The sequence below is a fragment of the Onychostruthus taczanowskii genome, unplaced genomic scaffold (genome assembly GCF_017590055.1).
Source record: "Onychostruthus taczanowskii isolate IOZ18803 unplaced genomic scaffold, ASM1759005v1 scaffold122, whole genome shotgun sequence".
NCBI lineage: Eukaryota > Metazoa > Chordata > Aves > Passeriformes > Passeridae > Onychostruthus > Onychostruthus taczanowskii.
The window spans coordinates 111,826-138,312 of NW_024498374.1; the positions used below are offsets into that span (position 1 = coordinate 111,826).

Here is a 26,487-nt window from a genome sequence, read left to right on the forward strand (position 1 = left end):
GGTGCAGTCCCGAAATGGGAGCCCTTCTCTTATCAGAATGAGTTCTGCAAAAATAATTGAGGAGAGAAAGTGAGTATTTTGAGACTGATCAAAGCCTGGTGTGCGAGCAGCGCAGTGTCCACTTGGTGTGAAGAGCTCACTTGGGCTGGCACAGTGCAGAAAAGGGCTCGGCTTGGAATGAAGGCACTAGCAAGAATCCCAGCAACGCAAGACTGCAAAGCATCCCAGTTTTCTGTCTGACCAGGAGCGAAGGCAAGCTGTCTTAAACTACACACCAGGAGTGTGGCTGCAACCCTACCAGCTTGCCCTGCTTGTGGGAACCGCACAGAACATGGTTCTCAGGGCTAGAGGAATGCGGGGGGCTCAGTCCTCCCAGTGTGGCAGAAGCCCAGAGCAGCCCTGGGGACAATTCCAGGTGCCCCAGGTTCCTGCTCCCTCGTGAACAGATGTGTGCAGCCCCCTTTCTCCCACCAGGTCATGTCTCCAATACTGGCCTTCATCCTGGCCCTGTTAGCCACTAATACTGGGCTGAAGATGTGTCATAGTTTTACTTCAACTTGACAAGGATGCAGTTAAGCAGATGCAGGAGTGCCAGGAATATCTCCATGTAGAAGTTTTGGTTAGGATTTCTTAGCCAATATACCAATGGTCAGCACGGGCATCACATGGGGTGCAAGCAGCACAGTGTCCACTTGGTGCAAAGAGCTCAGAGGGTGCCTCACTTGGGCTGGCAGAGTGCAGCAAAGGGCTCGGCTTGAAATGAAGGCACTAGCAAGAATCCCAGCAACGCAAGACTGCAAAGGATCTGAGTATTCTGTCTGAGCAGGAGCGAAAGCAAACTGTCAAACCACACACCAGGAGTGTGGCTGCAACCCTGCCAGCTTGCTCTGCCTGTGGGAACTGCTCAGAACATGGCTCTGGGGCTGGGGGAATGGGGGTTCACTGCTGGCATGCGACCAGAGAGGATTTGAGGACATCTTCAGGTGCCCCAAGTCCCTACTCCCTCCCAGCCAGATGAACTGAGCCCCCTTTACTATGGGTTCTCACGTACTCTGCTGTTTTCTAAGCAACATAGAATGTGTCATCAAGGCTGAGGACTTTTTTTGTCACTGGAGTAACACAGCTTTGGAAAAGCCAGAGGTCACAGAAAAACTTCAGCTTTTGTTCCTCACTTACATTCCCCCTTAATACTCATTTCTCCAACCTTAGATTTTTGTTAATTATTGCTGCATGTTTTCTTCCCATACATTCCCTATCAAAGCATATAATTAAATCACTGACCACAATAAAACAGCTCATCGTTCTCATTGGTATAAAGCAAAGTGCATCTACATATTTGGCAAGCCTTTACAAAAAATCTGAAGGCACGTATTCCTTCTGCTTCTCAAAGTGCAAATATCCTCTGTTTATCTCTGTTCTCTCAGTTCATGACCTTGTCTTCTTTCTTTCAAGGGTAAACACTCATCTCACCTACTTCTTCATTAACTCAGTCTTTTAGCTCACAGACCAGCCATCAGCCCCCTCCACCCTGGCTCCTGCAGGAGATTGGGGGAGCAATGGCACCAGAGAAACACTGCTCTCTTCTGCACTGCATCAGCCATGCCCTTCTTTGGATCACTGCAGCAGGCCTGGTTCTGGTTCTGCTCACTATAGGCTGGTCAGGAGAAGGAAGCATGGCTCTGCCAGCTGCAGGGAGCAGCAAATAGTGTAACAACTACTCCACAATACAATGGATGCTTCCATTTGTTTTACCACAGTCTAGAGGAACAAAAGACAGCTATTTGTTCCAGCCGACATTTCCAGGCACACACAGCGTGAGAGTTCATTTACTCTAGAGGCACTTCACTCACAGCATCCCTCTAACAAGGAATTCTAAATTAAACTACATCTGGGAACGCATTGAAGAGCTGCACACTTAAACTTGTAAACCAATTGGATTTGAGTATCGCAAAGAATTCTGGCAGTATTTTGATGTGTGTTTCTCTCAGAGTGCATGTAGTGAGTGTAGAAATTTATTCTTCATAAGGACACAGTTTCAAGAGTGTATTACAGGCTCTGGATTCTCCCATACTCTGCTGCTTTCCAAGCAAGATCTGAAATGCCATCAAGGCTGAGGATGTTTTTTTGTCACTGAAATAACACAATTTGAGTAAAGTCAGAGGTTGTAGAACAGCTTCAGCTTCTGTTCCTCACATTCCCTCTTAACTGTTGTTTCTCTAACCTTGTATTTTACTGCAAAATGCAAATACCACAGAGAAAACCACCTCATGAAAAAAATCTTGGAAGTTTGTCTAATTCTAAGGTACTTAGTTTTGCTGAGTTTTCCTTAATATCACACATAGACTCAAGTGGGAGTGTATGTCTCAGGTCTGACTTTTCAGGCCTCAACTGAGATACACTCCAAAGTCTTGTATCAGCTGGAATGGGCGCCTAATACAGTGTCAAGCTGGCATGGCTTGATTAACGAGGTAGCTTTTTGTTTTCTTGTAGGCAGGGAAAGACATCAGAGGGGCTACTCATGCCCATGGTGGCGCTGGTGCCCAGGCAGCTGAGAAGGCTGATGGCCCCTGGGCTGTGCAGCCGTGGGCGGCAGCAGGAGCGGGGCAGTGCCCGTCCCTGTGCCGGCCCTGCTGAGGCCACACTCGAGTGCTGCGTCACCTCTGGGCCCTCACACGGGGAATGGAAGGGCTGGAGCATGGCCAGGGCAGGGAACGGAGCTGGGAAGGGGCTGCTGCCCCAGGAGAGGCTGAGGGAGCTGGTCACAGATTGGACTCCGCAACCTCAGAGACCTTTCCCAACCTAATTCACTCTGTGAACAAAAATCACTTCAACTGAGACGTACTTCAAATCTCCACAAAGATCTACACAGAGTGCCCGATGGTGTCTTAAGGCTGTCGTTTTAAGGCTCAGATTTAAAGGCACTACGTAATTCAGACCCACGATTTTCCCCGCCGCCCTCTCACACCGCCAACGTGGCGCTGCTGAGACCCCGCCCGCGCCGCCGTCATTATATGCGTGCGGAGCGAACCAAGCTGAGGGACCAATACGGGGGTGCGACCCCCCCCCGCCAGGGGCCGTTGGACCCGGCCGTGAGAGACGTGGCATGGCGCGGCTGCGGCGGCGCGGAGGACGCTGGGAGTTGAAGTCCGAGACGGCGCCGACCGTGGCCTTCTTTCGTGTATCCCTGGGACGGAAAAGGCCGGGAAGAGACAGCACGGGACGGGGGGACCGGTCACGGTGAGGGCGCTTTTGGCGGCGGGAGGAAGCGCCGTGTTGTGACCCGTCGTTCCCGGCGGCGGGGAGGAGCGGCCGGAGGGCTGGGCCGGGCGGTGCCGTGGCCCAGAGCGGCTGCGGGAGGTGCGGGGCTCGCTCCTCGTGTTCTGACCCGGCGCGTCCTTGCAGGGCTGCCGCGGCTCCTGCGCTCCGAGGGCTGCCGGGCTCCGAGGCTCGCTGTGAGGTGAGGGTCGGGGAGCAGCACTGCGTAGAATTCCCGGTGGGATTTATCCCGGCGCTCCGCTGGGTTCACCGGTGCCGTCCTGCTGCTGCCTCAGGCCGGGTTTCCTCCTGCGTGGAGAATCTGGGTGCCGGGTTGTTGGGAGCCTCGGGGCACCGAATTCCAGCCCTGCAGCGAGAAATGGGAGTGCTGGTCCTGGTAAAATGCCTGCGGGTTCATTCTTCACCCTCGGGAATCTGTTAATGCCGGATGGAAATGGTGCTTCACTTATGGTTTTATTGTGGTGTTTCCCTAGGCATAATTTGCTCTTTGTATGACTGACTTGGTTTTATTATCGTACGGAAAAAAAACACATCACTTCTTTTGGGAGAATACCTGTGAAAGTGCTGGAGCTGTTGGCACCGCATCCCGTGATATCCATACCCTGGAAAAACGCTGGGTGCGGGTTGTCGGAATGGGCTGGGTCTGGCTGTTTCTTTGGTGCTGTTATTCCATGGTGTTATATGGTAGTTTTTAGTAGTTCTCTTGCTGCAGCCTTCACCGCTGTGTGGGGTTTCGAGAGGGTTTTGCGACACCGAAATATTTGATAGCAAAGGCAGGAGACGCAGGGGGTGTTGTCTGCTGCAAATCCTGAGGGCTGGCAGTGGCGTGAAAATGGGTGAAATTAAATAAGTGGAATTCTGATGATTCTGGTAAGGGCAGGCAACCTTTGGAAAAATGGAGCCAGCTGGGTTTATGGTGTCTGTGGACTCCTGTCTGCTCTAGTGACAAGGGAAGGCCAGCAGCCCTTGCTGTCATGCCTGGTGTTTACAGCTGTCCTGGTGTGTGTTAGTTCTCATGCACACTGATGAAAAGGCTTCTCTGGTGTTGTTCTTGGGGTTTCTTTTAAGGTGAAAAAGTTGTGCAGGTGTTGTGGTTAACATAACTTCAGTGATGAATGCAAGGTCACCGAAGGGGCCTTGAAGATAATTTTATTCCACCCCATGCCATGGGCAGGGACAATTTCCACTATCCCAGGTTACTCCAAGCCCTGTCCATCCTGGCCTTGGACACTTACAGGGATCCACAACTTCTCTGGACACCCTGTGCCAGGGCCTGCCCACCCGCACAGTCAAGGATTCCTTCCTAATATCTGGCCTAAACCTACTCTCTTTTAGTTTGAATGTTTTTCACTACCTGCTGATAGTTCAGCACGTCAGATTCTACATTAAGCTATACCCCAAAACATGTAAACTAGCACATTGCACAGTTATTTCATTTGTGGGTTTTCTGCCTTACGTCACATCTTTGAAGTGCCCATGTTAACTTGGAGGAAGCACAACTTAAACAGAGCCCCAAAATAATAAGTGCACAGGAGTGTTTACCTGGTGCAATCAGCTTCATTCTGAATTGGGAGGAAAGTTGACTTAGCTTTAGTCAACTCCTCCTCTAGGGCCTTAATCATGAAAAATTATCTGCCACCTCAGTTTCAAGTCAAGGGATCACCTCACACACAGGTGCATTGTTCGAGGTATGACATCAGTAAAGAGCCCAAAGTCTCAGAAATCAGGTACAGGAGAGTTCGGGGGGGGGGGTTGGTTTGTTGGGGTTTTTTGTGTTGTTTATCCCCTCTCCTAATTGCCTGTCTTTAAGACTTCGGACTTTGGAACAAGTCGTTCACACGAGGGGATTAAACTGATGGCCTCTCTGTGCACTTTCTCTGCACAGAGAAAAGTGATCTCCTTAGTGCTCTCCCTTTTTAAAGTGATGGGGGGAAAAAAAAACCCAAAACACGAGGAACTTTTCAGATGAAAGTTTTAAACGTACTCAGGGTCCAATTCTGGTTTTTGAAGAGTGTTGTCATTTTCTTGGTGTTAGCTGCACCTTATTCTGGACAGTTGTCAGCGTGTGCTTAGCCACGAGCAGTGTCTGCAGCATGTGAAAACTTAATTAAAAGTTATGCCTACTGTGATTAAAGTCAAAATGTTTAGTGGCATTTCAATTCATTGTTCCTGCTTAGTGGTTATGTTTCATTTTAGGCTCTATCTAGAGAGCAGTTTCCTCTCTTAGTGTGCTTAAATATATTGGGGTTTCTTTTTGTGGGTTTTTTGGCGGGGGGTGGGGGTGTTTGTTTTTTATTTTGCTTTTTTGTTTGTGTGGGGTTTTTGCTTTTTTATTAGCAGGAGCACCTATTGAAACAGAAGACGGGATCAATTAAAGATGAGTGAAAATATACCTCATTGCAACCTCTGAAGTATAGCTGATTCTGGATAACGTGTTTTTATCCACATGAAATTTGCTAATCTCCATTTGTTGGTAATCTTATCATTAGCTGTGCATGTCTGTATTTTAGAGTAATAACCTGAAGAACGCTTTTGAAATGTGGTTAAGTCGTTAAAATTATTGCAAAATATTAGCACAGATGTAATTATTTTCTATTAAACTAAAGTGAAACGATGAATAATTTGCCATTCTACTCTCCAAATCAAATTATTTACTTCCTGCTTTTAGCACAAGCCCTGTTAAAAATTTCAGTCAGAGTTTGTCAAGGTTTGACCTGGAAGAGAGGTTTTGGGAAGTTATGGTCAAACCAGTCAGTGGCCAAATTTCAGATTGGCACCTGGTGTGGCCACTGGGGACTTGGATACGCTTCTGAGAACACACAGGGGTTAAAAGCAGAGCATTCCCAGAGAGACTTTCTCTTTTGGAGTCTGGCAGGTGAGCAGATCGGATCCTCTCCCCTGCCCAGCTGTGTCTGGGTGGGGGACGCCGTGCGGCCTGAGAGAGAGAGAGAGAGAGAGAGGGAAGCCGGAGCCTTGCTAGATGCAGGGGTGGAGGAGTTCCTGGGATGGTTTGGGCAGCCCCCCCAGAGAGAAGGATAAGCGGTCAGGAGGAGAAGGGGTGGGCAAGGTGCCCAGCCGCTGCCAGACCAGGCTGTGCTTTTAACCCTTTTAGTGTTGAAACAATAGAAGCTGCAAAAACACTGATCCTCCTCAGCTGGAAATTGAGAAGGGATGGAGGATGGGAAAGATGAAGAAGGTTTGAGTAAGTGAAGGAATGCCAGCAGATAGAGCACCCGAGATGGAGGAGATGATTGGAGTGGCTTTGGGCCGGACTTTTCCTCTTACATAGCCAGGGGCGAAGCCAGGTTCTTCCGTTAATGCAGAGACTGCACCTTGGGAGAGGCGGTTGGCCAGACGCCAGGAATGATAAGGCCATGAGGAGAAATAGAGGGAACAGAGACTGAGAGGGAGAGTGTGTTAGAACCCTCGGCCTTCAGCGAAGGATCTCTGTTCCTGAGCCCCAGGCCCCAGGGGAGTGAATATGGGGGGCACAGGTGTCCCAAATGGTAGGAGGCGGCCACGTCTTGGAACTGGGCAAAAAGCATTCTTAAAAAAACCTAAGGAAGTAGTTTGGATCCATGGACAGTGGTGAGAGCACTGGACATGGAAGGAAGATGGTCACCATGGCAGATTTCTCTTGGAGCAGCTGCCATGTGTGACATGGAAGCACAGAAGTTCTACTGTGTTTCCGCGGGCAGCCTGCGGTGCAAGAGGGAGGCTTATCTCTCTCCTGATGGACTGGGGGGAGATTGTGTGAAAGGAGGGTATTGGAGTGAGAATTAATATGTTAGAGGGGATTTGAATGTTAGAGGACTGGGGGGAGGAGGAGGAGTGTTTTGAAAGTGTTCTATTGTGGATTGTTGTGTGTGTAGTTTTCCCCTTCCTTTTCGTGTCTGTGTAGATTAATAAAATGTTGTCTTTTCCCTCCATTCCCAAGTTAGAGCCTGCTTTGTTCTGTTCCCGGGTCACATCTCACAGTAACCATTTTGGGGAATACACCTTTCATAGGGGCACTGGCACTGTGCCAGAGTCAGTCCATGACAGAGTTTTAGCCTGGTTTTCCATTCAGTATGCACAGCCCAATTCTCTAGTTGGGAATTAGGGTAATGGCTGAGATTTGGTTTTAGGTTAATGGCTGATGTTCAGCTAGTGAGAATCAGTTCTAGAGACAGACTTTGTGGGTGTACTGTATTTCCTTTGTGTAATATGAGGGTTTAAGCATCATCCCTATAGTGTCTTCATTGTACTGAAAAGGTTTTTTTTTAAAAGAAAATAGTTGATAAAAAAAAATTCATGCTTCTACTTCCTAAAGGATAGCTGGTCACTGAAAATACATTTTCCTCTATTTCTCATCACCATATCTACTTCTAATTTCCATATAGAAACGAACTAGGATTTCCTCCTAGAAAGACATGGCATTATGGAATTTGCAGTTTCTGGTCACAAATCACTAGATGGCAGTACTGATACTGTTTTCACCTAAATTCCATGTGCTTCACTTTCCCTGTCTCTGGGTTTCTCCTTTGCCCCTTCAGTTTAGTAAACCAAAACATTCTGGTTTGCAAGAATGCACAGAAGTCACTTCCTTCAGAAGTTAGGCTGAGTTTCCAGGTGCTCCCTGTTGCAAATTGTGTGTTTGTGGCTTGGATTATGAAGAGTTATAATAATAACTTACAGGTTTTTTCTCTAGTCACCAGTTCTGCACCCAGCAGTCATTAAGGAATTGTAGGCTGATCCTACTGGGAAACTTTTGTCCTGCATCTCCTCTGAGGGAAGTTGGGAACCCCCTCTGGGATTTTCATTGAGGGCTGAATAGTGCTAATGGGTTTCTTGGGTCCTTTTTTCCATGGTTTTCTCTTTCCATCTATTGCTCACATGCCAGTGGGTTTGGGTATGCCAGTTATGTTCATAAATATTCTGTAGGATCATTTCAGTAATCTGTGGTGCTGAGTTACAACGCTGTGAGCTATTAACTTTAAGTTACCCATTGTGCTTTCTGCTTTCCTTTGCCTATTCCTGTGCCTGGTCTTTACCCTTAATTTTTTTCTTTAAATTATTTACTTTCTTCATAATGTAGTGCCTGCAAACCACATCTGGATCAAGTTGAAAAATCAGTGTACAGAAAGCTGTTGTTTATGCAGGCTCCATTGTAGTCAAGACATCACTGAAGTCAGTTCCATATGGGATTTTTATCATATTTCAGCAATTGATTTTTTTTCACATTTGGGATTACTGTTTCTGTTCTACTTCTTTTTTATTGTGAAGTTGATAGCAAAAACCAGGTACAGAGTTATTTGTATTTCTACTAATTCCTGACTTTCCAGATGTCAGGTAGCTTTTTGGGGAGTTGCCCTTTCTCCCACCCCCCAGCACTACTACTGTAGTAAGTCTCTGAAAATCTGAAAAATCCTTGCACATACTTTTTGGAAAGCTGCTCTGTGGAACTTTACCAGTCATTCTGCATGGCCACAGAATTTATTTTAAGTAGCAAGCACCTCTCAGCAGCTTTTAATCATGGCATTGGGTGAAATCAAGCAGCAGATTGCAAGAGCCTCAAAAAACGTTTCTAGGTTTTGGTCAGCAATTACTTTAATTGCACCATGGAAAATTCTTTCATGCTTTGCAGAGTATAACTGGAAGAATAACTTTAAAAATACTCCTGTGCAGAGGAATGTAAACTCCTGTAGACTGATTAAAATACAAAAAATTTTAAATTTCAAATTACTGCCCTTAGTAAAGTTTAATGGAAGAGTTTGCATTTCTTTGTTACGGGATGATGAGATGGACTTTGCAAGGACAGTCTGTTCCCCACCAGGCAGTTCTGACCCTTTCATCCCATCTGAAGAGAAGCCTTTAAGTAAATTAGAGATGCTCACAACCCAAAATCCATCTGTCATAAGAATTTGTTGAAGAGTGTTACACATAAGCCACGCTGACTTGCTTTCCATGGCTGGGCGGAAGCATTTAATCCTGAATCACTTAATGCAGATCACACTAATTTGTCAGAGGATCTGTGGCTTCTAGTGTGTGATTTTGATGCTTTCATTTGTTTTGGAAACTCTTAGTGCTTGTCAAGACTGACTTTGATGTCCTGCTGTCTGGATTTTTCAGTTTGGTAATAGTAGTAATTTTTCTTTCACATTAAACTAAGAGTTGTATATACCTTTGAAACAGTGATGAGAGAATGTGGAATTTTTACTTTTGTTTTTTAAACAGAGGAAAGCTCCTGTGTTTTTGTGAGTGGAGCTCTTTTATATATATATATGTATGTGAGTATTTTTATTCAGCATAGTATCTAAGCCTTTTCCTCTGTGAATTCTGGAAGGGAATAAGCTGGCAGTCACCGATGTAATGGATATGGTGGAAAATGTTTTGAGCCTATTTTTTATATATATAATTACTTTATACAAGACTTTTATTTTAGTAGAAGTTCCTTAAGAACTGCTGCCTTAGGGAGTGGTACAGGTAGTTTACCAGACTTGTGAAGAAGCAAGATTTTTTGTAAGATGCTGCTGCACTGAAGCATGGAAAATCTCCTGGTGTTCATGAAAATCTTAATTTTTCCACTTTTCTAAGACCTTTTACATTAATATTGTTAAACTACTTTTTTTAGAAGTAGTACATCTTAAATGTTTATTCAGATATGTCAAAAGATTCTTCTGGCCTTCAAAATAAAAACAAAAGCCTTTAATTACTGCCACTTCTGTTAACATCACCAGAGAAGTGTGGTGTAAGGATTTTACAGGAATTGACTATACTGGAAAACTTGGTGTCAGTATATTTTTAATCATGCTGGAAGTAACAGGTCCTGGATTGCATTATTACAGCTCAACAATGCAGCAGAACTGTACCCTGTAGTTAAGCTTTTCTTGCAATGGGGTATGGGTTTTATGATGTGTAATTACTTCTCTATTATTACTACTCCAAGTACCACCAGTATATTTTGGGAGCAGTAGCTGGGTAGGCACAGTAAGGCTTTTAGAAAGAGTCTGGGAGTTTGAGGTATTATCACAATGCTAAAAATAAAGGTAAGATACAGGAGAAGGGGAACAAACTGGGTAATTTTGTACTTGAGACAAGTCAGTAGTTTTCTTTTTTTTTCCTAGAGTTGGTATTTGAATTACCTGCTCTGTTCAGGAATGCAAATAACTGTGTTGTCACCTTTGCATTCAAATTTAAAATCTTTTCCCTTGTTTCTCAAGATGCACTTATATTTTTTTCCCTCTCACAGCTTTTTGTAGCTGAAGGAAGATGATGGAAGAGCACTTTATATATATATATTTTTTCCTCTCACAGCTTTTTGTAGCTGAAGGAAGATGATGGAAGAGAGTGGGATAGAGACGACTCCGCCTGGCACACCCCCTCCAAGCACAGCAGGGGAGGCTGCTGCTGCCGCACCTGTCACTTTAGGTACAGAAACCTTTATTCAGTATTTTGAAGCACTACAAAGCCAGTTGCAATCAGCATAATTGCAGTTCTCTTCTCCAGGCTAATTGGAAGGATTTAAATTGTTTCTTGATCTGGAAGTGGGTGCTTTATCTGTAATGCATCTGATATCACACAGAATATTTTTAGCAGGTTTTTTTTAATTCTTGAAATTGTTGTAGGAAGTGATGTGGATGCACTTGTATTTTTTAAGGATGCAGAGCCAGGGAAATAATACCTTCCACTACAGTCCACAGTTAGATGAGCAGCATAGAAGGGAGTTCAAACAGATTTACAGTCCTTTAGGGGTTACTGGTAAATCTGAGTAATCACTTGTGTTGTAATACTGATAGAATCCCAGAATGGTTTGGGTGGAAAAGGACTTGAAGACCATTTTGTTCCACTCCTGCCAGGGCAGGGACACTGTCCCAGGCTGCTCCAAACCCCACCCTCACAGGGAAGAATTCTTCCTAATAATTTAAATCTGCCCTCATCCAGTTTAAAACCATTTCCCCTGTCCTGTCACTCCACCTCTTTGTAAAAAGTCCCTCCATCTGTCTTGTAGCCCCTTTGGGTACTGTAAGGTCTCACTTGTGGAGGGTAATCAGAGCGCTTTTTCAGACCTTTGCAAGATTCTGAGCACCATATTTGAATACCAGATACTGAATTTTTTGGCAGATGTGGTATTGTTGAGTCAGACTTGTGCAGTCTCTCTTGTCATATGCTAAAGGAGGAGTATACTGAGAAGATCTCAACCCACGACATTACATGAGTTATATAATAAAAGCAATTTTTTAAAATTAAAACTGTGGAAATGTAACCTATGATGGAGCAGTTGTTTTAGCTAGGATGAAAATGGATTCTGGAGAAGGCTTGCAGAGATGTTACCACATACAAAATGTACTCACTGCCTCATTCATATACAAGCAAAGAAACCAGAGCCAGAAGTGCATAAAGTGCTACAGGATGTCATCAATAAAGTTAATTCTATAAAAATGGTCTTTAAATACCATGGTTTTGGCAGTATTTGATGTCGCCCTGCTTTCTTAAGATTTTTTTAAGCCTTCTGATGTTTGCATTCTTGTATCAAACTTTCTCACACACTTTCTGTAAACAACTTATTGTTTCGCATTCCTTTATGGAAGAGGAGAAACTAGATAGACTGTTCGTTTGTCCAGTGTCCCTGAAGAGGTGACACTTTCACCCTCCAATCCTATGTCACCTTTGGAAATCTATAAAAATAAGAGTCAGAAAATAAATCTCTCTCTTCCTAGCCTAAAAACAACAATGTGTTTGTGTCGTGTTGTCTTGTGTCCTATAGCGACAATTTTCTACTTACATAGGGAGTGACCATGAAAGATTTAATATTTTTTTTCTGTGGCACAGAGATTTGCTGGCAACCAGTTAAAAGAGTTGTTGAAATTAACGCAGACATGAACTTTTTTTAACAAAAAGTCTCAGATTTGCTGATGTTTTCTGTGGTGATAAGAGGCTGTCAGCAGTGTACTACCTAGCTGATATTTTCAAAAAAATATGCACTCATAATTTGTCCCATCCAGGTAAAGGTGACATTTTAACAAGGAGTCATAGAGGAAGTACTTTCTTAAGAAAGTCATGTTTTTGAGAAACCATTTCCAAAACTGATATTTGGAAATAACTTCCATCATTATTCATTCCTGCAGCCAAAACCAATGCAAGTGTTACATAAAAACTGTCAGATCTTTAGGCATCAACCTGCAAAGAGAATTTCCTGACCTGTGTGAACATCTTCCAGACTGTTTTCTATGGAATTTGAACACACTTACTAAAAATATAAAAATTCAGCATGTTCATCTTGCAAGGGCAATTGCTGGATATGAGGGAAGATGAAAATTTGCCAGCTAAATTCCAAGGAAATGCATGGTTTATGGGTGGAAGTGGGAAACTAATAGTATGGTAGAGCAAGCACAGCCAAGGAGGCAATTCCTCCATGTGGATCTCTGTGAGGTATTTTCTTCAGCCCTTAAACCCAAGCATCAGAATTGTCTGAATGTAGAACCAGATCTTTAAGTTCCTGCACCATGAGGTGTTAAATCAAGATGTAAAAATCACTGAAGTTTCTTCAGTTGCACTGCTCACCCTAAAAAGTTACTATCAATGATTGTGTTATATAGTATGTTAGCCATTATTAATTGACTATATTATTATATTGATAGTATATTATCAAAACAATTCCCAGTGTAAACAGAAGATGTTTTGTACTCTTAGGAATTTTTTTTCATTTGTCTTTATCTCATAATTTTAACATTTTTGTTGTGAATGTGTTGTAATATACACGCCATACTGGCACAGTGGTGCATGTAAACAATATATAAATAGATTTTACATGGGGGAATGGATGCTTAAGTTTTTTTTTACTGATGGGTGTGTGTGACCAAGTTTCGAGACCATGGCATTAGTGTGATTTGCATATCATTTGAATGTGGTGTTTAGGCTGAGGCCAGTGGGATGCTTAAGCTGGTTTGCATGTTACTGCCATCAAAAAAGGCAATTTCTGTTTTTCTGACTTAATTTCCTGGCTTAATTTGGAAAATTGACTTATCCAAGGATCACCTGAAACAGGGAAAGCAGAGAGATCAGGGCTTAATTTCCTGGCTTAATTTGGTTGTAGACAGGAAAATTGGCTTATCCAAGGATCACCTGAAACAGGGAAAGCAGAGAGATCAGGGAGATGAGTGCCAGAGAAGAGAGAGCTGCCGTAGGTTCAGTCCATTTTCCAGTGCCACACCTCTAAAACAACTCCCACCCTCCCAGATATTAGGAATGTGTGTTTCATTCCTGAAGATGAGCACTTCCTGCAACCTCAGTTGATGCAGCAGTCACTCAGGAGTAACAGAGCTAGCTAGAAATTTCTGAGGCAGGTTTCAGCTGCTGTAAACTCGGTAGTCAAATGCTGACTTGTCTTTTTAAGCTAATGACAAGTAGGGTCATGCAGGAAGAGATGTTCCTACAAGATACTGTCACCAAGGATTAAGTGCCATTGGTGCTGTGTGAAAACTCAAGCAGAAGTTTCAAATTCACTTTGAATTGGAAAAAAAAAAAACCCTGACTGGTTAAAAAATTATTTGTGAAGTGTCTGAACAATTATATAACTCAATGTCTGAGATTAAGGCTTCTAAAATTCTTTTTTTCTCTCTTTTTCCCCCCCCCCCTTATTTTTGTAGCTTTTTCCAGCCCCCTTGCCACACCAAGCATGCCATCTTCTCCTGCCTACTCACCGCCCTTGCCAGCTGGAGTGTCCCCAGTTCCTCCTCCCATGATGACCTCGGCCTCTCTTCCACTTGTGCCTTCTGCAACTGTTTCTACAATTTCACCATCCCAAAGCCCTGTCTCACCTCCTGCTGCCCCTGCAGCTTTCAGCATCCCCGTGTCCCAGTTCTCTGCTTCTCCTTCTCCTCTGAGCTCTGCTGCTAGCACCAGCCTTCCTGCACCTCCCACTGGTCCCCCCATTTCAGGGTTTTCCATGTCTTCCACCTATGATATCACCAGAGGTCATGCTGGCCGAGCACCTCAGAGCCCACTGATGCCTTCATTTTCTGCACCTCCTGTCACAGGTAACTGTTTATGTGCTGTGCTGTTTGTGGGACAGGCTGAGGATCTCCTTGGTGGCTTATTATTCTTTTGGGTATTCTTAATTAATTAGTTGTATTTAGAAGAAGGGATAATACTCTTCATTAATGTAGCGCTACTCAGAGGAAATAGCCTTTAAAATACGCTCATGGTCCAGAACAGAATCCACTTTAAGTTCTGGTGGTGTTCAGGTTCTTTTGTTTGAGAACTTTTATTTTTGTTGCCTTGCACACCAAAGCCCAGCTTTTCTTCAGCTCAGAGAGCCACCTTCAACCATTATGTTTCCCCAGAATGACAATCACAGGCTGTAAACTCATAATTTTCAGGGTTTTCTTCTGAAAATCTGTCTCTTAACAAGCTGTCTGTCACATGACACCAGCTTCTATTTTCTTGTTTGCAGCCACAAAATTGCATTGGGATAGCTGAAAATACATAATAATACATACCCGCCATGCAGGCAGTTGCTGTGGTTGCTGAACTGATGTAATTTTCAGCTTGTGGAATGGAAACTTCTCTCCTCAGCTGCAGTTGGGCCAAGCTTTTATTATTACTGGTGATATCTCTTTCAAGTAGTCTGTATTAAGAAGATGTCTAAAAAGAGCTATCAGTTGTGCGGCATAAAACAAAAATAACTTTCAGTTAAGGCTAGTGTTGGAAAATCTGTTAAAATAAGCTTGAGTAATGGGACAAAGGGTCTCACTTTATTTTTCCACTGTTTTAGTTTGTTTTCCTTCAAAATATGTAAAGCTTCCTCTTTTTTCTACTACTATAAATTTCCAGTACTTTGTGTTGGAAAATTTACTTTTCCTATTGTATGAGAACATTCCTATGCTGTTGTTCAGAGACTAACACTTGTCCCTCTCTTTACTGAGAGTTTATTATGAAAATTTGAATACAATAAAAAGGACAGCTTTTAAATTAATGTGATAAGAAAAAGAATAATTGTTTAACTTTGTACATAATGTGCAAGCAGTCTCAATTTTCTTAGCAAATATGATTGCATTCATTAGATCTGCTAGCCTTTAACAAACAGAATTGTTCTTGTGCCTCCAAGAAGTGAGGTGAATTTGCCTGGAATTGTTTTATTCTTCCTGCTATTTTCCTGTTAAACAATTACATGTTGCTTCAATATAACAAATTAAACCTTTGTGTTTTATATTTCTCCCTTACAGGTGTTTTGGCAGACCCCATTACTCAACAGGCAACTTTATCTTTGTCTACTGGGAGTGGTTCAGCAATCACTTTTCCTGAGGAGCATGAAGATCCCAGAGTATCTACTGCCCAGAGTGGAGCCCCTGCTGGAGGACTCTGGGGGTTTATAAAGGTAGGGGGTTTGCTGCCTTCATGAGGAATTACCAGATCTGAGGGCTGAAAGATCTAAAGATCTGAGGGGTGTACATCAGCACTGCACTGTCTTCAAGAGCCGCACCACATTCTGTGCCATCTCACACTCAGTGTGAACGAGGAATAAAGAAGATTATTGTCCCAGTGCACTTGAAGAATTTTGGGTTTTGATCCCTTTTAAGCATGAAAACCTGGCAGAAGAAGCTGTGTGTGACATGGCAGACTGAACCCTCTGTTTCTCCAGTGACACAGTCTTAAAGAGGAGGACTAAATCTCCATCAGTGCACTGCTGAGAGCAGAGTGGTCATGCTGCCGTTTTCAGGGAGAAATGTCTCCTCATGATCATAAAAACACATTTTCTTCCTTCCTTTAAGTAACAATGTTTTCCTTTCCGTCCTTACATTCCTCCTCATATTTGCAGTAGGTGGCAGTGTTCTAGAAGAAAACATTTTATTTGTAACATGATTCTTTAGCCCTTCTTAGAGTACCAGAGCTTTCAATTGCAAATTAATTGAAAAGCCAATCTCGTCCACATTTTAGTGCTGTCACTAGAATCTAGAAGGGTCCTGTTTCTATTTATGGAGCATTAATAGTCTGTATTACTGACTGCAGTAATAAAGACTTTGGTTGAAGTATCAAGCATTCCATGTGCTTGGTGTGTTCAGTAACTACTTCTTGAGAATTTCTTAAATGAAATAATGAGGAATCATTAATTATACTGACACCATCAAGTTTTTGATGTATGTAAACCCACATCAGAGTCTGTGCTTTATAAAGGTGAGCTAGACTCTGGGAGATGTAGTGGGAATTTTTACAGGAATGCATCCTGAATTTCCTGTTGAGGAGCTCATGCAGTTGTTGCCGCACTTATATTTATTTCTGTTGTTGAAGTAATTTGATATACCCTTTTTCCTCTGGTGTTGTAAAAAATCATACACCTTCCTTTCAGATTTCCTTCAAGCTCAGTAATACTGAAAACTATGACAATCTAAAATTGACAGATTAATAGTCTGGAATCAGGTGGGACTGTTTCACTTTCTTCAGGCATTCAAAGATGCCTGAGTAGACCCATTGCAGTTCCAAGATTGATTTCCACATAATTGTTGGAATAACTTAATGTTTGGGATTGGTATAAAAACGTGGATTATTTCACCCTCTTCGTGCTAGGCAGATGAATACATAAGGGCATCTTCCACAGGTAGAAGCAGTCTGAGTGTTCAGGAACCATCTGTATAATGACTTTATATTAGTTAGGTAGCCAGGATGCTGGAGAAGCATTGCCTGGCTGTTTCTGCATTAATGAGGAAGGTAATATTTAAACCTGAGGTAGTAACAGAAAAGCCATGCACTGATAGTCATATTCTGCAGTGTTTGTGCTGAGTAATGCACAGCAGATGTTACAGAACAGCTTAATTTTTTGTTGTTTTTTTAATTCTGTAACATTTTGAATTTCTTGAGAAGAAAAAAAAAAAAAACAACCCAGAAAATAATATGGAAATGTATTTGCTTAAATTTAGGGTGTAGCTGAGAATCCCATGGTGAAGTCTGTTCTTGATAAAACCAAGCATTCAGTGGAGACCATGATCACAACGCTGGATCCTGGCATGGTTCCATATATCCGTGAGTGTTTATGATAAACCATCAAGTATTGCTTGCAAATCCTGGCAATAGCCACTACTTCTGCACTTGAAGTGTAAAAGCATTTCAGTTACAGGTTGAAAATTAACAGGAAAGAAAAGCTTTGTGCTATTCACCATTTTTTCTTTTACTGGAGGACACTGTGTGTCACTGACCTGAGAGTAAAATAAGCAAGCAAAAGGCACCAGTTGTCCAGGGTGGTGGTTTGGTTTTGATATTTTTTGGCATGGTTTTTTTTTTTTTTTAAACTGCTGATAAGCTGCTCTCCATCCTAGGTGTGCTGGTACTGACCTTGTTCTGCCTATGAAAAAAGCTGGTCAGGAAACAGCTAAGACTAAGAAGAAACCATTGAAATGATTTTTTTATTATTTTATCCTGAGATTTTTTTTTTTTTCAACTGAACCTATTAGCTGACCCAGCTCACTACTGCTGCACTTCTGTACTAGTGCAGAGGACAGGGGAAGATGACCTAATTATTGAGTAGTAGTTAATTGTCTTACATTTAAGGGAAAATTTCCCAGCAGCTGTCTATTGAGGAGGGAGTGGGAATAAAACCAGTGAGGCCAGCCAGCAATGCCTTCTAAAGGTATTTGAGAAGAGTAGCAGGATTCAGGGCAAAGCTACAGTAAATGTTGACTTATGCACAATTTGACAAAGTGTATTTAAGGTTTCTATTGCAGTCATCACTGTCCCTTTTTAGAAACAGGATCTGTTGGTATCCTGGAGAGTTTGACCCAGTGTTTATTGACAGAACATCTTTATCTGGAGGAGGAAGTAATACTAATACAATGCTTGGTTTGTAGGATTTAGGTTGAGTAAACTAAGTCAATGGTTACCTCTAAACTCTCTATAAAGTCCTGTTAGAAGGGGGAGCATCTGTATTCCTTTTGGCCATTTATATACTGCATTGGTTTTGTAGTTCAGGTTGTGAAAATGGGGCAGAGGTTTGTAAACTTAACCTGTACTTCCTTGTAGAAATGTATTCCACAAGAATTGTGTCCTCAACAATATCCCCACTTCTGTCTGCTCTCCCTCCATTACTACAATGCCAAAGGAATTTTCATGTTCCCCTTGCCAAAACCTGTAATTAGAAAGCTTCTGGATGAGATGGTTAAAATCTTTTTTTTTTTTCCTCTTCTGAGCAAATAGTATTTCTGTAATCTCTTTCTTGAAAAGAGCTGAACTGTTTTCATTGGCACATGGTGAAAATGTTATCTGAGCTGCAGTCCTGGAACAATTTCTATCTAGACAGGAAATGGTCACCTCATAAGCATAAACAGTACTTCTACAACAAAAGACAGCAGGGAATCTTAAATATGGAACTGTCATTTCAGTTTATAATGCACAAGGTACAATGAAATTTCACATTCAGGTGTCCGAGCTTAACTTGATGTAAGAGTTCTGCCCTGAGTTTACCAGTTTATCTAGTTTTTACATTTTAGGTTTCCATTTTACTAGATTCTGTCACAAATGGTTTTTTTTTAACCTATGTAATATCTTTGTTTAAGTTCTGTAGTATCTCTGATGAAAAAATAGGTGCTTTTGATATTTGATGATCCATAATACAAAATAACATATTCTGTATTTTGCAACCAGACATGAGTCACAGTTGCCATTCTTAAAACTGTTAGGCAGTAATTTACTAGATACGTTTTGGATTAGTTTTTAACTTCATTAAAAGCTGTTGAACAGTATTTCTGTTCCTGAGCAATCAGACAAGGCTAACTTCAGTAAAAGCCTGCAATCAATTTTAAGCACTTGTTTAATTATGTTAAATTGATTTATATAAAGAAGGAATCAATGAAAAAGATAACTCTGAATTATTTTTAGTCCAGTACTTGCACAGCATTTAAAACAATTGCTCCAAGTTCAGTGATCTGTACACCTAATTCCATTCAGCAGAGCAATTGGTAAATAAAATTATAAAAAATTACCCCAAACCCCCAAAATAGTAGGTTTTGCTACTGTTGTAGCCTATCTGGTGTTTATTCATAAAAATAAGGTTATTCCTGTTACTGAGGTCTGCTGAGTAATATGAGCCAAAAAGTTAATTGTTTTTTTTTCATTAAAATTTAAGATTTGGGTTTACCCTTATCAGTGGGGGAGTTTCTCTTGAATCAGGATAAATACTGCAAATTCTGTAAGCTCCTGTGGTTGATGCAGTTTACTTCAGCAGCTTTCTCTGATGTCGTATTCCACTTTTGAGGAAAGATGCAGCTGCTCTTGAGAAAGCTTCTCATAGCAGGGATGAGTTTTATTATGTGATTCTACACAATAAAAGTGAACAGCTGTGACAGACAGACGTGAGGTGTTATTAAGTCTTACATAGTAGTTTTAGATTTCATTAATAAATTGTTTTGTTTCATTCTGAAAAGGTTCAGTGAAAGCTCGTGCTTCTTTATGGAGATACAACCCTATGGAAAATGTTTAGAAGTGTATACAAGCTTTTTGGTTCCATAGGTATTTAATATCTAAATAGAGCAATAAAATGACACTGAAGTTCACATTCCAAGGACAGCTAAAAAGTAATGGGAGTCTTTCTTTTAAATATTGTGTAATTTGGTTGCTGTTCACTGGATTTTATGACCTGCATTAGTGTTCTTCATCCCATTCATAAGAGTTTGCAGTATTCCTTGATGCTTCACAGAACACCAAAACATCCTTTGAAATGGATGTTTCTGAGTTATTTTCCTAAAGCTCTGTGAATTGTCATCTTGAATTACTGGTATGATTTTTTTTCGGGTGCTGAACCTGAAAATAGGTCAGTTCCTGCTGCCTGTCTTTCACCCTTGTATCCCTTAGTTATTCATCTGAATTTCAATTCCTAACTTAAATGACTTCTGCTTCATGGAAGAATTATTGTCCAGTGCATGAGAAAGAAAAAAAAAAGCAGCTGAAGAAGGTGTAGAAGTGTGTTTGAACTATCCAGCAGTGGGAAGGAGGAATATTCCATGTGTGGATGTTTTTTTTACAGATTTCTTTACAAAATTATTTTGCAGGAACTGGGGGAGAGCTGGACATAGTGGTCACTTCTAATAAAGAGGTGAAAGTTGCAGCAATTCGGGATGCTTTTCAAGAAGTCTTTGGGATGGCTGTTGTGACTGGAGAGGCTGCACAGTCCAACATTGCACCACAGCCTGTGGGCTATGCTGCAGGCTTAAAGGTAAGTGGATATATAGCAGTAGCAAAGAGAAAGTCACCTGGAGGATCTCATTTTCTGTAAAATGAAGTTCAGTTTCTGGGATAAGTAAACATTTTCTTGGGGGATTTTTTTGGTATTCAGTTTTTTGTTGCTGTTTGTTTGTTGGTGTGTTTTTTTGTTTGGGTTTTTATGGGTTTTTTATTGTTTTGTTTGTGTATTTTTTGTTTTATATTGTTCAGGGTTGGGTTTTTTTTGGTGGGTGGTTGGTTAGTTTTGTTATTTGGGGGTTAAGGAGTTTAGGGGTTTTTTTCTCTTTTTTCCCTCAGTTTGGATCATTAGATCCAAAGTTTCCTCTTTGAAATATTTTCTGGGTTTCTTGCAAACACATTTGCAGCAAGTGCAGAGTACCTTTGTCCGTGTATTATGTCAATTTTCTTGTACTGTCATTGATTGCCATCACATCTTGCATACATTGTTCCTGTGGTTTCAAAGTATATTAGGCATTTTTTGAATAGTCTGTTACCAGCACATCACGTTGGAAATGTTAGAAATTAAAAGTCTCCAAGAGTGATTTTCCTCCACACAGATTCTGTAGATCAAAGACAGTTTGATCAACAGTTGATCTTCCTGAACAGATCTGTGTTCTCTTTGAAAAATAAGAATTCCCTGTGCAGCCTTGCCAACTGCTGTGCCACTCCAGAGGAAGGGTTAGCAAAGGTTGTTTCACCAGTTCTGGCCAATAAGTGAAAATCCTGAAAACAGCTGTTTCATACTCTCTTTACTAAATATAAGCAAGTTAGTGAAAAAGGAAGCCTTTCCCCCTAACTGTTGTGGCAGTGTTTGCAGAGTGAAGCCTGTCCTCATAGCAGTGTATTATCTGATGCAATTTTATATTGATGTAAAGCAGAATAATGTGTTCCTTTATTTGTTTATCTCCTGCAATGTATTGTATATTTCTGTTACAACTTCAGAGTGATAACAGTTTTGAGGAGAAAAATTCCTTTGTGTTAGTTTGAAATGTAACACAACAAATGGATTCTTTCCCTTGCTCTTACAAAGCTGGTCCAAAGCTCTTAAAGTCTCTGAACCCAAGAAGTTTTATGTTGTAGAAATGTCAAAAACCACAAATACAAACTGATGCTTTAACTGAGAGTTAAAACCATCACAGGTTAGGAATTCTTGTCACAGATTAGGAATTCTTTGCATGCTACGCTGGGTATTTTTCTTGGAATGTAAAAAACCCTTAAAAAATTGAATTAGCTTTATCATAGGTTTTGTTACTGTTTGGGATTCCTGGCCTTTCACTCCTTTGGGTTGTTGGGTTTTTTCCTATTGAGTCATTTTGAAAAGTGTTTTTGGGATTGATCTGCAAGCACAGCACCAAGCTGTGGTTCAGAGTTTTGTCTAAGAGCTTGTGTTGCCACCCAGGGAGCCCAGGAGAGGATAGACAGCCTGCGCCGGACTGGAGTCATCCATGAGAAGCAGCCTGCTGTGTCAGTGGAAAACTTCATTGAGGAACTGCTTCCTGACAAGTGAGAGCCTTGAATTTATTCCAGGAGGGTGGGGACAAGTTGGGAATATTCCTTGTTGACTCAAAGCCTGTAAGGAGCTGGTGGCAGTTTGTGAGGGAGAGGGGGAAGGAGAATGAGGAGAAGGAAGAAGGAGAAGGAAGGATAAAGAAGAAGGAGAAGACTTGTCTGAAGTATTTTGCCAGGCTTGGTTTTGGTGATGATGTTCAGCTTTTTGTCAGGCATCTTGAGACCTTAATATAAAGAAATCCTTGTCAGCTTTTGTAGATTGACAATGTAAAAACACGGTGAAGCGAGCTGAAAAAAATTAAGGAGCTGTAAAATTTGGAATCTGGCTAATAATTTCTGCATTGTTGTGTGCATCTTGCTTTCTCCCTCTGAAATTGTATCAGAAGAGCTGTTGGGAGATATTCCAGCATTTAGAACAATATGATTTTATCAAATAATGTATTTTCTGTTTTCCTTTCACTGAGAATGTATTATTGCATCTAACTTGCACTGCATAGACATAAAAATGCTGTTTCAAAATGCATTGCATCCTGATTTTGTAACATGTTGTTTGACAGACAGATCTTGAAGCACCTTTATAATCAAATTTCAAAATATTAGGGACAATGCTGTGTTCCTCTTAATACAAACTTAAATAGTTTTCTTCCACTGTTTACCATGTTTGTACATGTCCAAAGGTGAGGAGTTTCAAGTAATCACCCACACTACTAATGATGTATGTCATACTTAATCCTCTTTGAAAAGACAATAAAATGTCTAAATCAGACTAGACAGAAATAAATGCTGAACGAAAATTAAAACTTCTTCCTACTTCTATTTACTTTATAAAATTCCTCATTCATATTGCACTAAAAATAGTAAATGAAAAAATAGAGCAAAAGGAGAGTATCTGTCATAAAAATAAAGCCCATCACATGGATAAAAATGCAAACATTAGAAGACAAAAAATACCAATAGCTTTGCTATTAATTGGAAACAAGTTATATTTAACCATGAGGCTTTCTCAGCAGTCTTTAATAGTTGCCAGTCAAAGCATTCCAGTGCTCTATTCCCCGCTACAAAGATGATGGAACTGCTTCTTCCTGTCTGGCTCCACTAAACTCTTACCATGAGGCTTATGTGGCCCAGACAGGCAGAAATGTTTCCCTGAATAAATAATTTAAATTACTGCTATAGTATTCGACTTTCTAAAAAATCTTCCATATGTAGAACATGAATGATAAATAGACAATTTTCTTAAAAATTGTTAGGGAAGGTTATTTTAATGAGAAATGTTTCTTGAAAGATTGAATGAAAACTGTAGCAGAATACCTGTGGCCAAGGGATTATGTCTGCCCACACACCCACCCCTCCAGTTTTTGGGTTTTTTTATTTTGATTTGTAAGTTTCGGGTAGTTTGTATTTCTTTGTATTATGCATTTTACATGCATACACATGCACTGTTGTGATAGATAGATAGATAGATAGATAGATAGATAGATAGATAGATAGATAGATAGATAGATGGAAGGATGGATGGATGGATAGATGGAAAATGACAACATGCACATTTCACTTGCAAAATACCACAACTGTTTGATGAGTTTCATTATTAAATTATTACTACAGCTGCAATACAGCTTGTAAAATGTTCATAATTCAACTTTTAGCATGTTGGTTTTCAACAGAGTGTTACTCAGTACTCAGAAATAAAACAATTTGCACATCACTGCAGGTGGTTTGACATTGGATGTCTGATTATTGAGGATCCAATTCATGGAATTCACCTGGAAGCATTCACCCAAGCAACACCAGTGCCTTTGCAATATGTTCAGCAGGTGAGAAACTTTTTCAGTTTTCTTACCAATTAACAGCTGAGACATAAGACTGAAGTTTTAATTTTAGTTATGCTGTTAGTTCTTACTGGAAGTTCCTACACTTAAATATTTTCATTTATGAAATGAGGATACAAAATATTTTTGCACCATGTTTACGAATTAATCTTTAGGCAAAGAAAAGCTTTATAGTAAAGCTTTTCTTAGTCAAGAGTCTCATTCTGCAATATCTGTCACTTTGGAGCACAAGTTTTACTCTTCTGTTTAAGAACAAGAAATACTAATCAAGCAGGCAGCATGCTATACTCTCTGAAAACTCTTTCCTAAAAACAAAACATTCCCATTTTCCAGATCAATAGTTGTACTTAAGTCCCTGATGAACACAGAGTCCCACCTAAAAGACAAGGCTGATTTCAAATGTGCTATTTTGACACATGGCAAGGATGTACAATTCTGAAATCAAAATATTTAAATATTGGAAATACCTTGGTTCGTTTGAGTGGAAATAATGGAATGAACTGCAGTAGTGTGCAGTTCTGAAATACCACCAAAAGAAGTTTTTCTGGAGGTGGTTTATTTTTCTTTGGGCACAGACTCCAGTCACTGCATGTTGCCTGACAGCAGATATGAGTCATTCTTTAGTTAACTCTGGCCTGAAAATTCTTTTAAAATAAATGTTTCCATGAAGAATTTATAACCAGAACTGTTTGGGGTTTGATATTCAGATTTTGTTTTGGGAGAGCAAATAGTAACTTAGGGGCTTTTTTCAGTAGCACCAATTTTTGAATAGCTGAAATTTGATTCTCACACCCTTTAATTTGCCAGCTCTGTTGATACAAGAATGATTCCTTGTAAAAGTTGGTTAAATCTGACGTCAGACGCAAATCTACTAATTCCAGACTGTTTCAGTAATCACTTCCCAAACTTTTACACGCAGGCCAAGAGTCTCACCCCTCAGGACTACAGCCTGAGGTGGTCAGGGCTGCTGGTGACGGTGGGCGAGGTGCTGGAGAAGAGCGTGCTGAACGTGAGCAGGACGGACTGGCACGCGGTGTTCACGGGCATGTCCCGCCGGCAGATGATCTACAGCGCGGCCAAGGCCCTGGCAGGGATGTACAAACAGCAGCTGCCACCCAGGACCATGTGACAGCGGGGACACCCTCACACCAGGAATGCTGGGTTTGATTCTAGGATCGAAGTGAAAGCCCTGTGTTCCCATCCTCCGCAAGGCAGATTTGTGATTTTTACTCTAAGCTGTCTCTGCTTCTTGAGAAGTGAAGGTGATTTCCAGGAGTGGAAGTGAGCAATTGCAGTTCTTAGCTAGTGTGTGATTTCCAGTATGATTCATAAAACAAACATGTATTTATGACTGCTACAGGCAGCATTGCAGTTTTTTAACTGGAATGTGCTGTGGTGTGACACCTTACCAGCCATTTGCTGAGACAGTTAGTATTCTTTCTAAAGGGGATATTTGTTTAGCTATTTCTATTATATTAGTAATATAAACATGTTGACAGCATAACATGTATGTTATATATGGATTTCAGTCCAGAGAGACTACCTTCTGTATTACATGTGGTTTTTGGGGCATGTGTTCAGGGGATACTTATCACCTCCTTGGGTTGGTGTCTGTATGTAGTTCTCAGGAGTGATGCCCAGTAGTCTCCACAGCACCTGAGAGTGAGCTGCTGAAGAAGAGCACAAATCCATGTCCTGTTAGTTGAAGTCGTTGCTAAATAATTCTGATTTCTCATTTTCTATGCTGCGTCTTTCTGCTTTTTATATAACGTAACAGTAATTCGTGGCCAGCTGAAGAACCACAGACAAAATTTCAAGTTGCTTCAGTGGGTTTTAGATCAGGTACTGCACTCCCCACATGAAATCATCTCAGCAGTTTCAATGACATGATTTACTCCAGTGCTTCCAGACGTCATCTGTTATATGTAATTATGTAATTTTTTCTATGTATTTACAGTTGTCAGTAATTTGATTATGGAAAATGGTCATGTGTGTATCACTTGCTTTGCTATTCTGGGTTTTCTAAACACTTTTAAGTCTGAAAGCTTTCATGATGTCATGAGTTTCGCTGGTTTTATATAAGTTTTCAGTGGTGTCTGATTTTTTGGTGGCTATAAATACCTTCCATCTATGCTCACACAATCTTAAATCTTTACTTAGAAATATGGAAGTAATTGTGAAGAAAATATTTTGGTAACAATACTTTTTTAAGAAACAAAGAAACAAATACTTTTTGTTTGCCTTAAAGAAGCAGTTTTTCAGCTTGTATTGCTCAGCCTTTACCTTTCTTAGATGCTTTCAAAAAACATTTTGTACACAATATACTGTTAAGCCAGCTCATATTTGTACCCAGTGAAAGCCTGTCTATTTCCAAGTAATATATTTGGCCTTAATTGGCTTACTCTGTAAAGCAGTTGAATAAATGTTTTCCCTAGAGAATTGCATCTATTGTAAAGGCTTGGTTTTTTTTACAGATGATGAACATCTTTATTGAAGTTGTATTTGCATGGTCAGTTTGCAGATTTGTCACATACTAAACAAACAAACATGATCCAGCTCTCAGTCTTGACGTCCCTCACTGAGACTGCTTCTTTCCATGTTAAACCAAAAAGGTGACAGAGAGTTTTCTTTGTCATTACGCAGCAAAAGTATCTTTGCATTTACTGTAATTTCAATTTGCAGC

The 26,487-nt window shown here is 41.0% G+C and overlaps 1 protein-coding gene across 2 annotated transcripts; it reads left to right on the plus strand.

Moving 5' to 3' along the window:
* Nucleotides 1–3,111: 3,111 nt before the first annotated feature.
* On the plus strand, nt 3,112–26,248 carry PRRC1 (proline rich coiled-coil 1). 2 transcript variants are annotated; one of them, XM_041395987.1, is made up of 9 exons: nt 3,112–3,237; nt 10,573–10,686; nt 13,905–14,294; nt 15,483–15,634; nt 17,172–17,274; nt 20,292–20,455; nt 21,863–21,966; nt 23,687–23,789; nt 24,724–26,248. In XM_041395987.1, exons 2-9 carry the CDS (start codon nt 10,593–10,595, stop codon nt 24,931–24,933), a joined length of 1,320 nt encoding a protein of 439 aa, XP_041251921.1. In that variant the 5' UTR covers nt 3,112–3,237; nt 10,573–10,592; the 3' UTR covers nt 24,934–26,248. The 2 variants fall into 2 exon arrangements, with proteins under 2 accessions (XP_041251921.1, XP_041251922.1); XM_041395988.1 differs by lacking the exon at nt 3,112–3,237 and adding an exon at nt 3,245–3,457.
* The last annotated feature ends 239 nt before the right edge of the window (nt 26,249–26,487 follow it).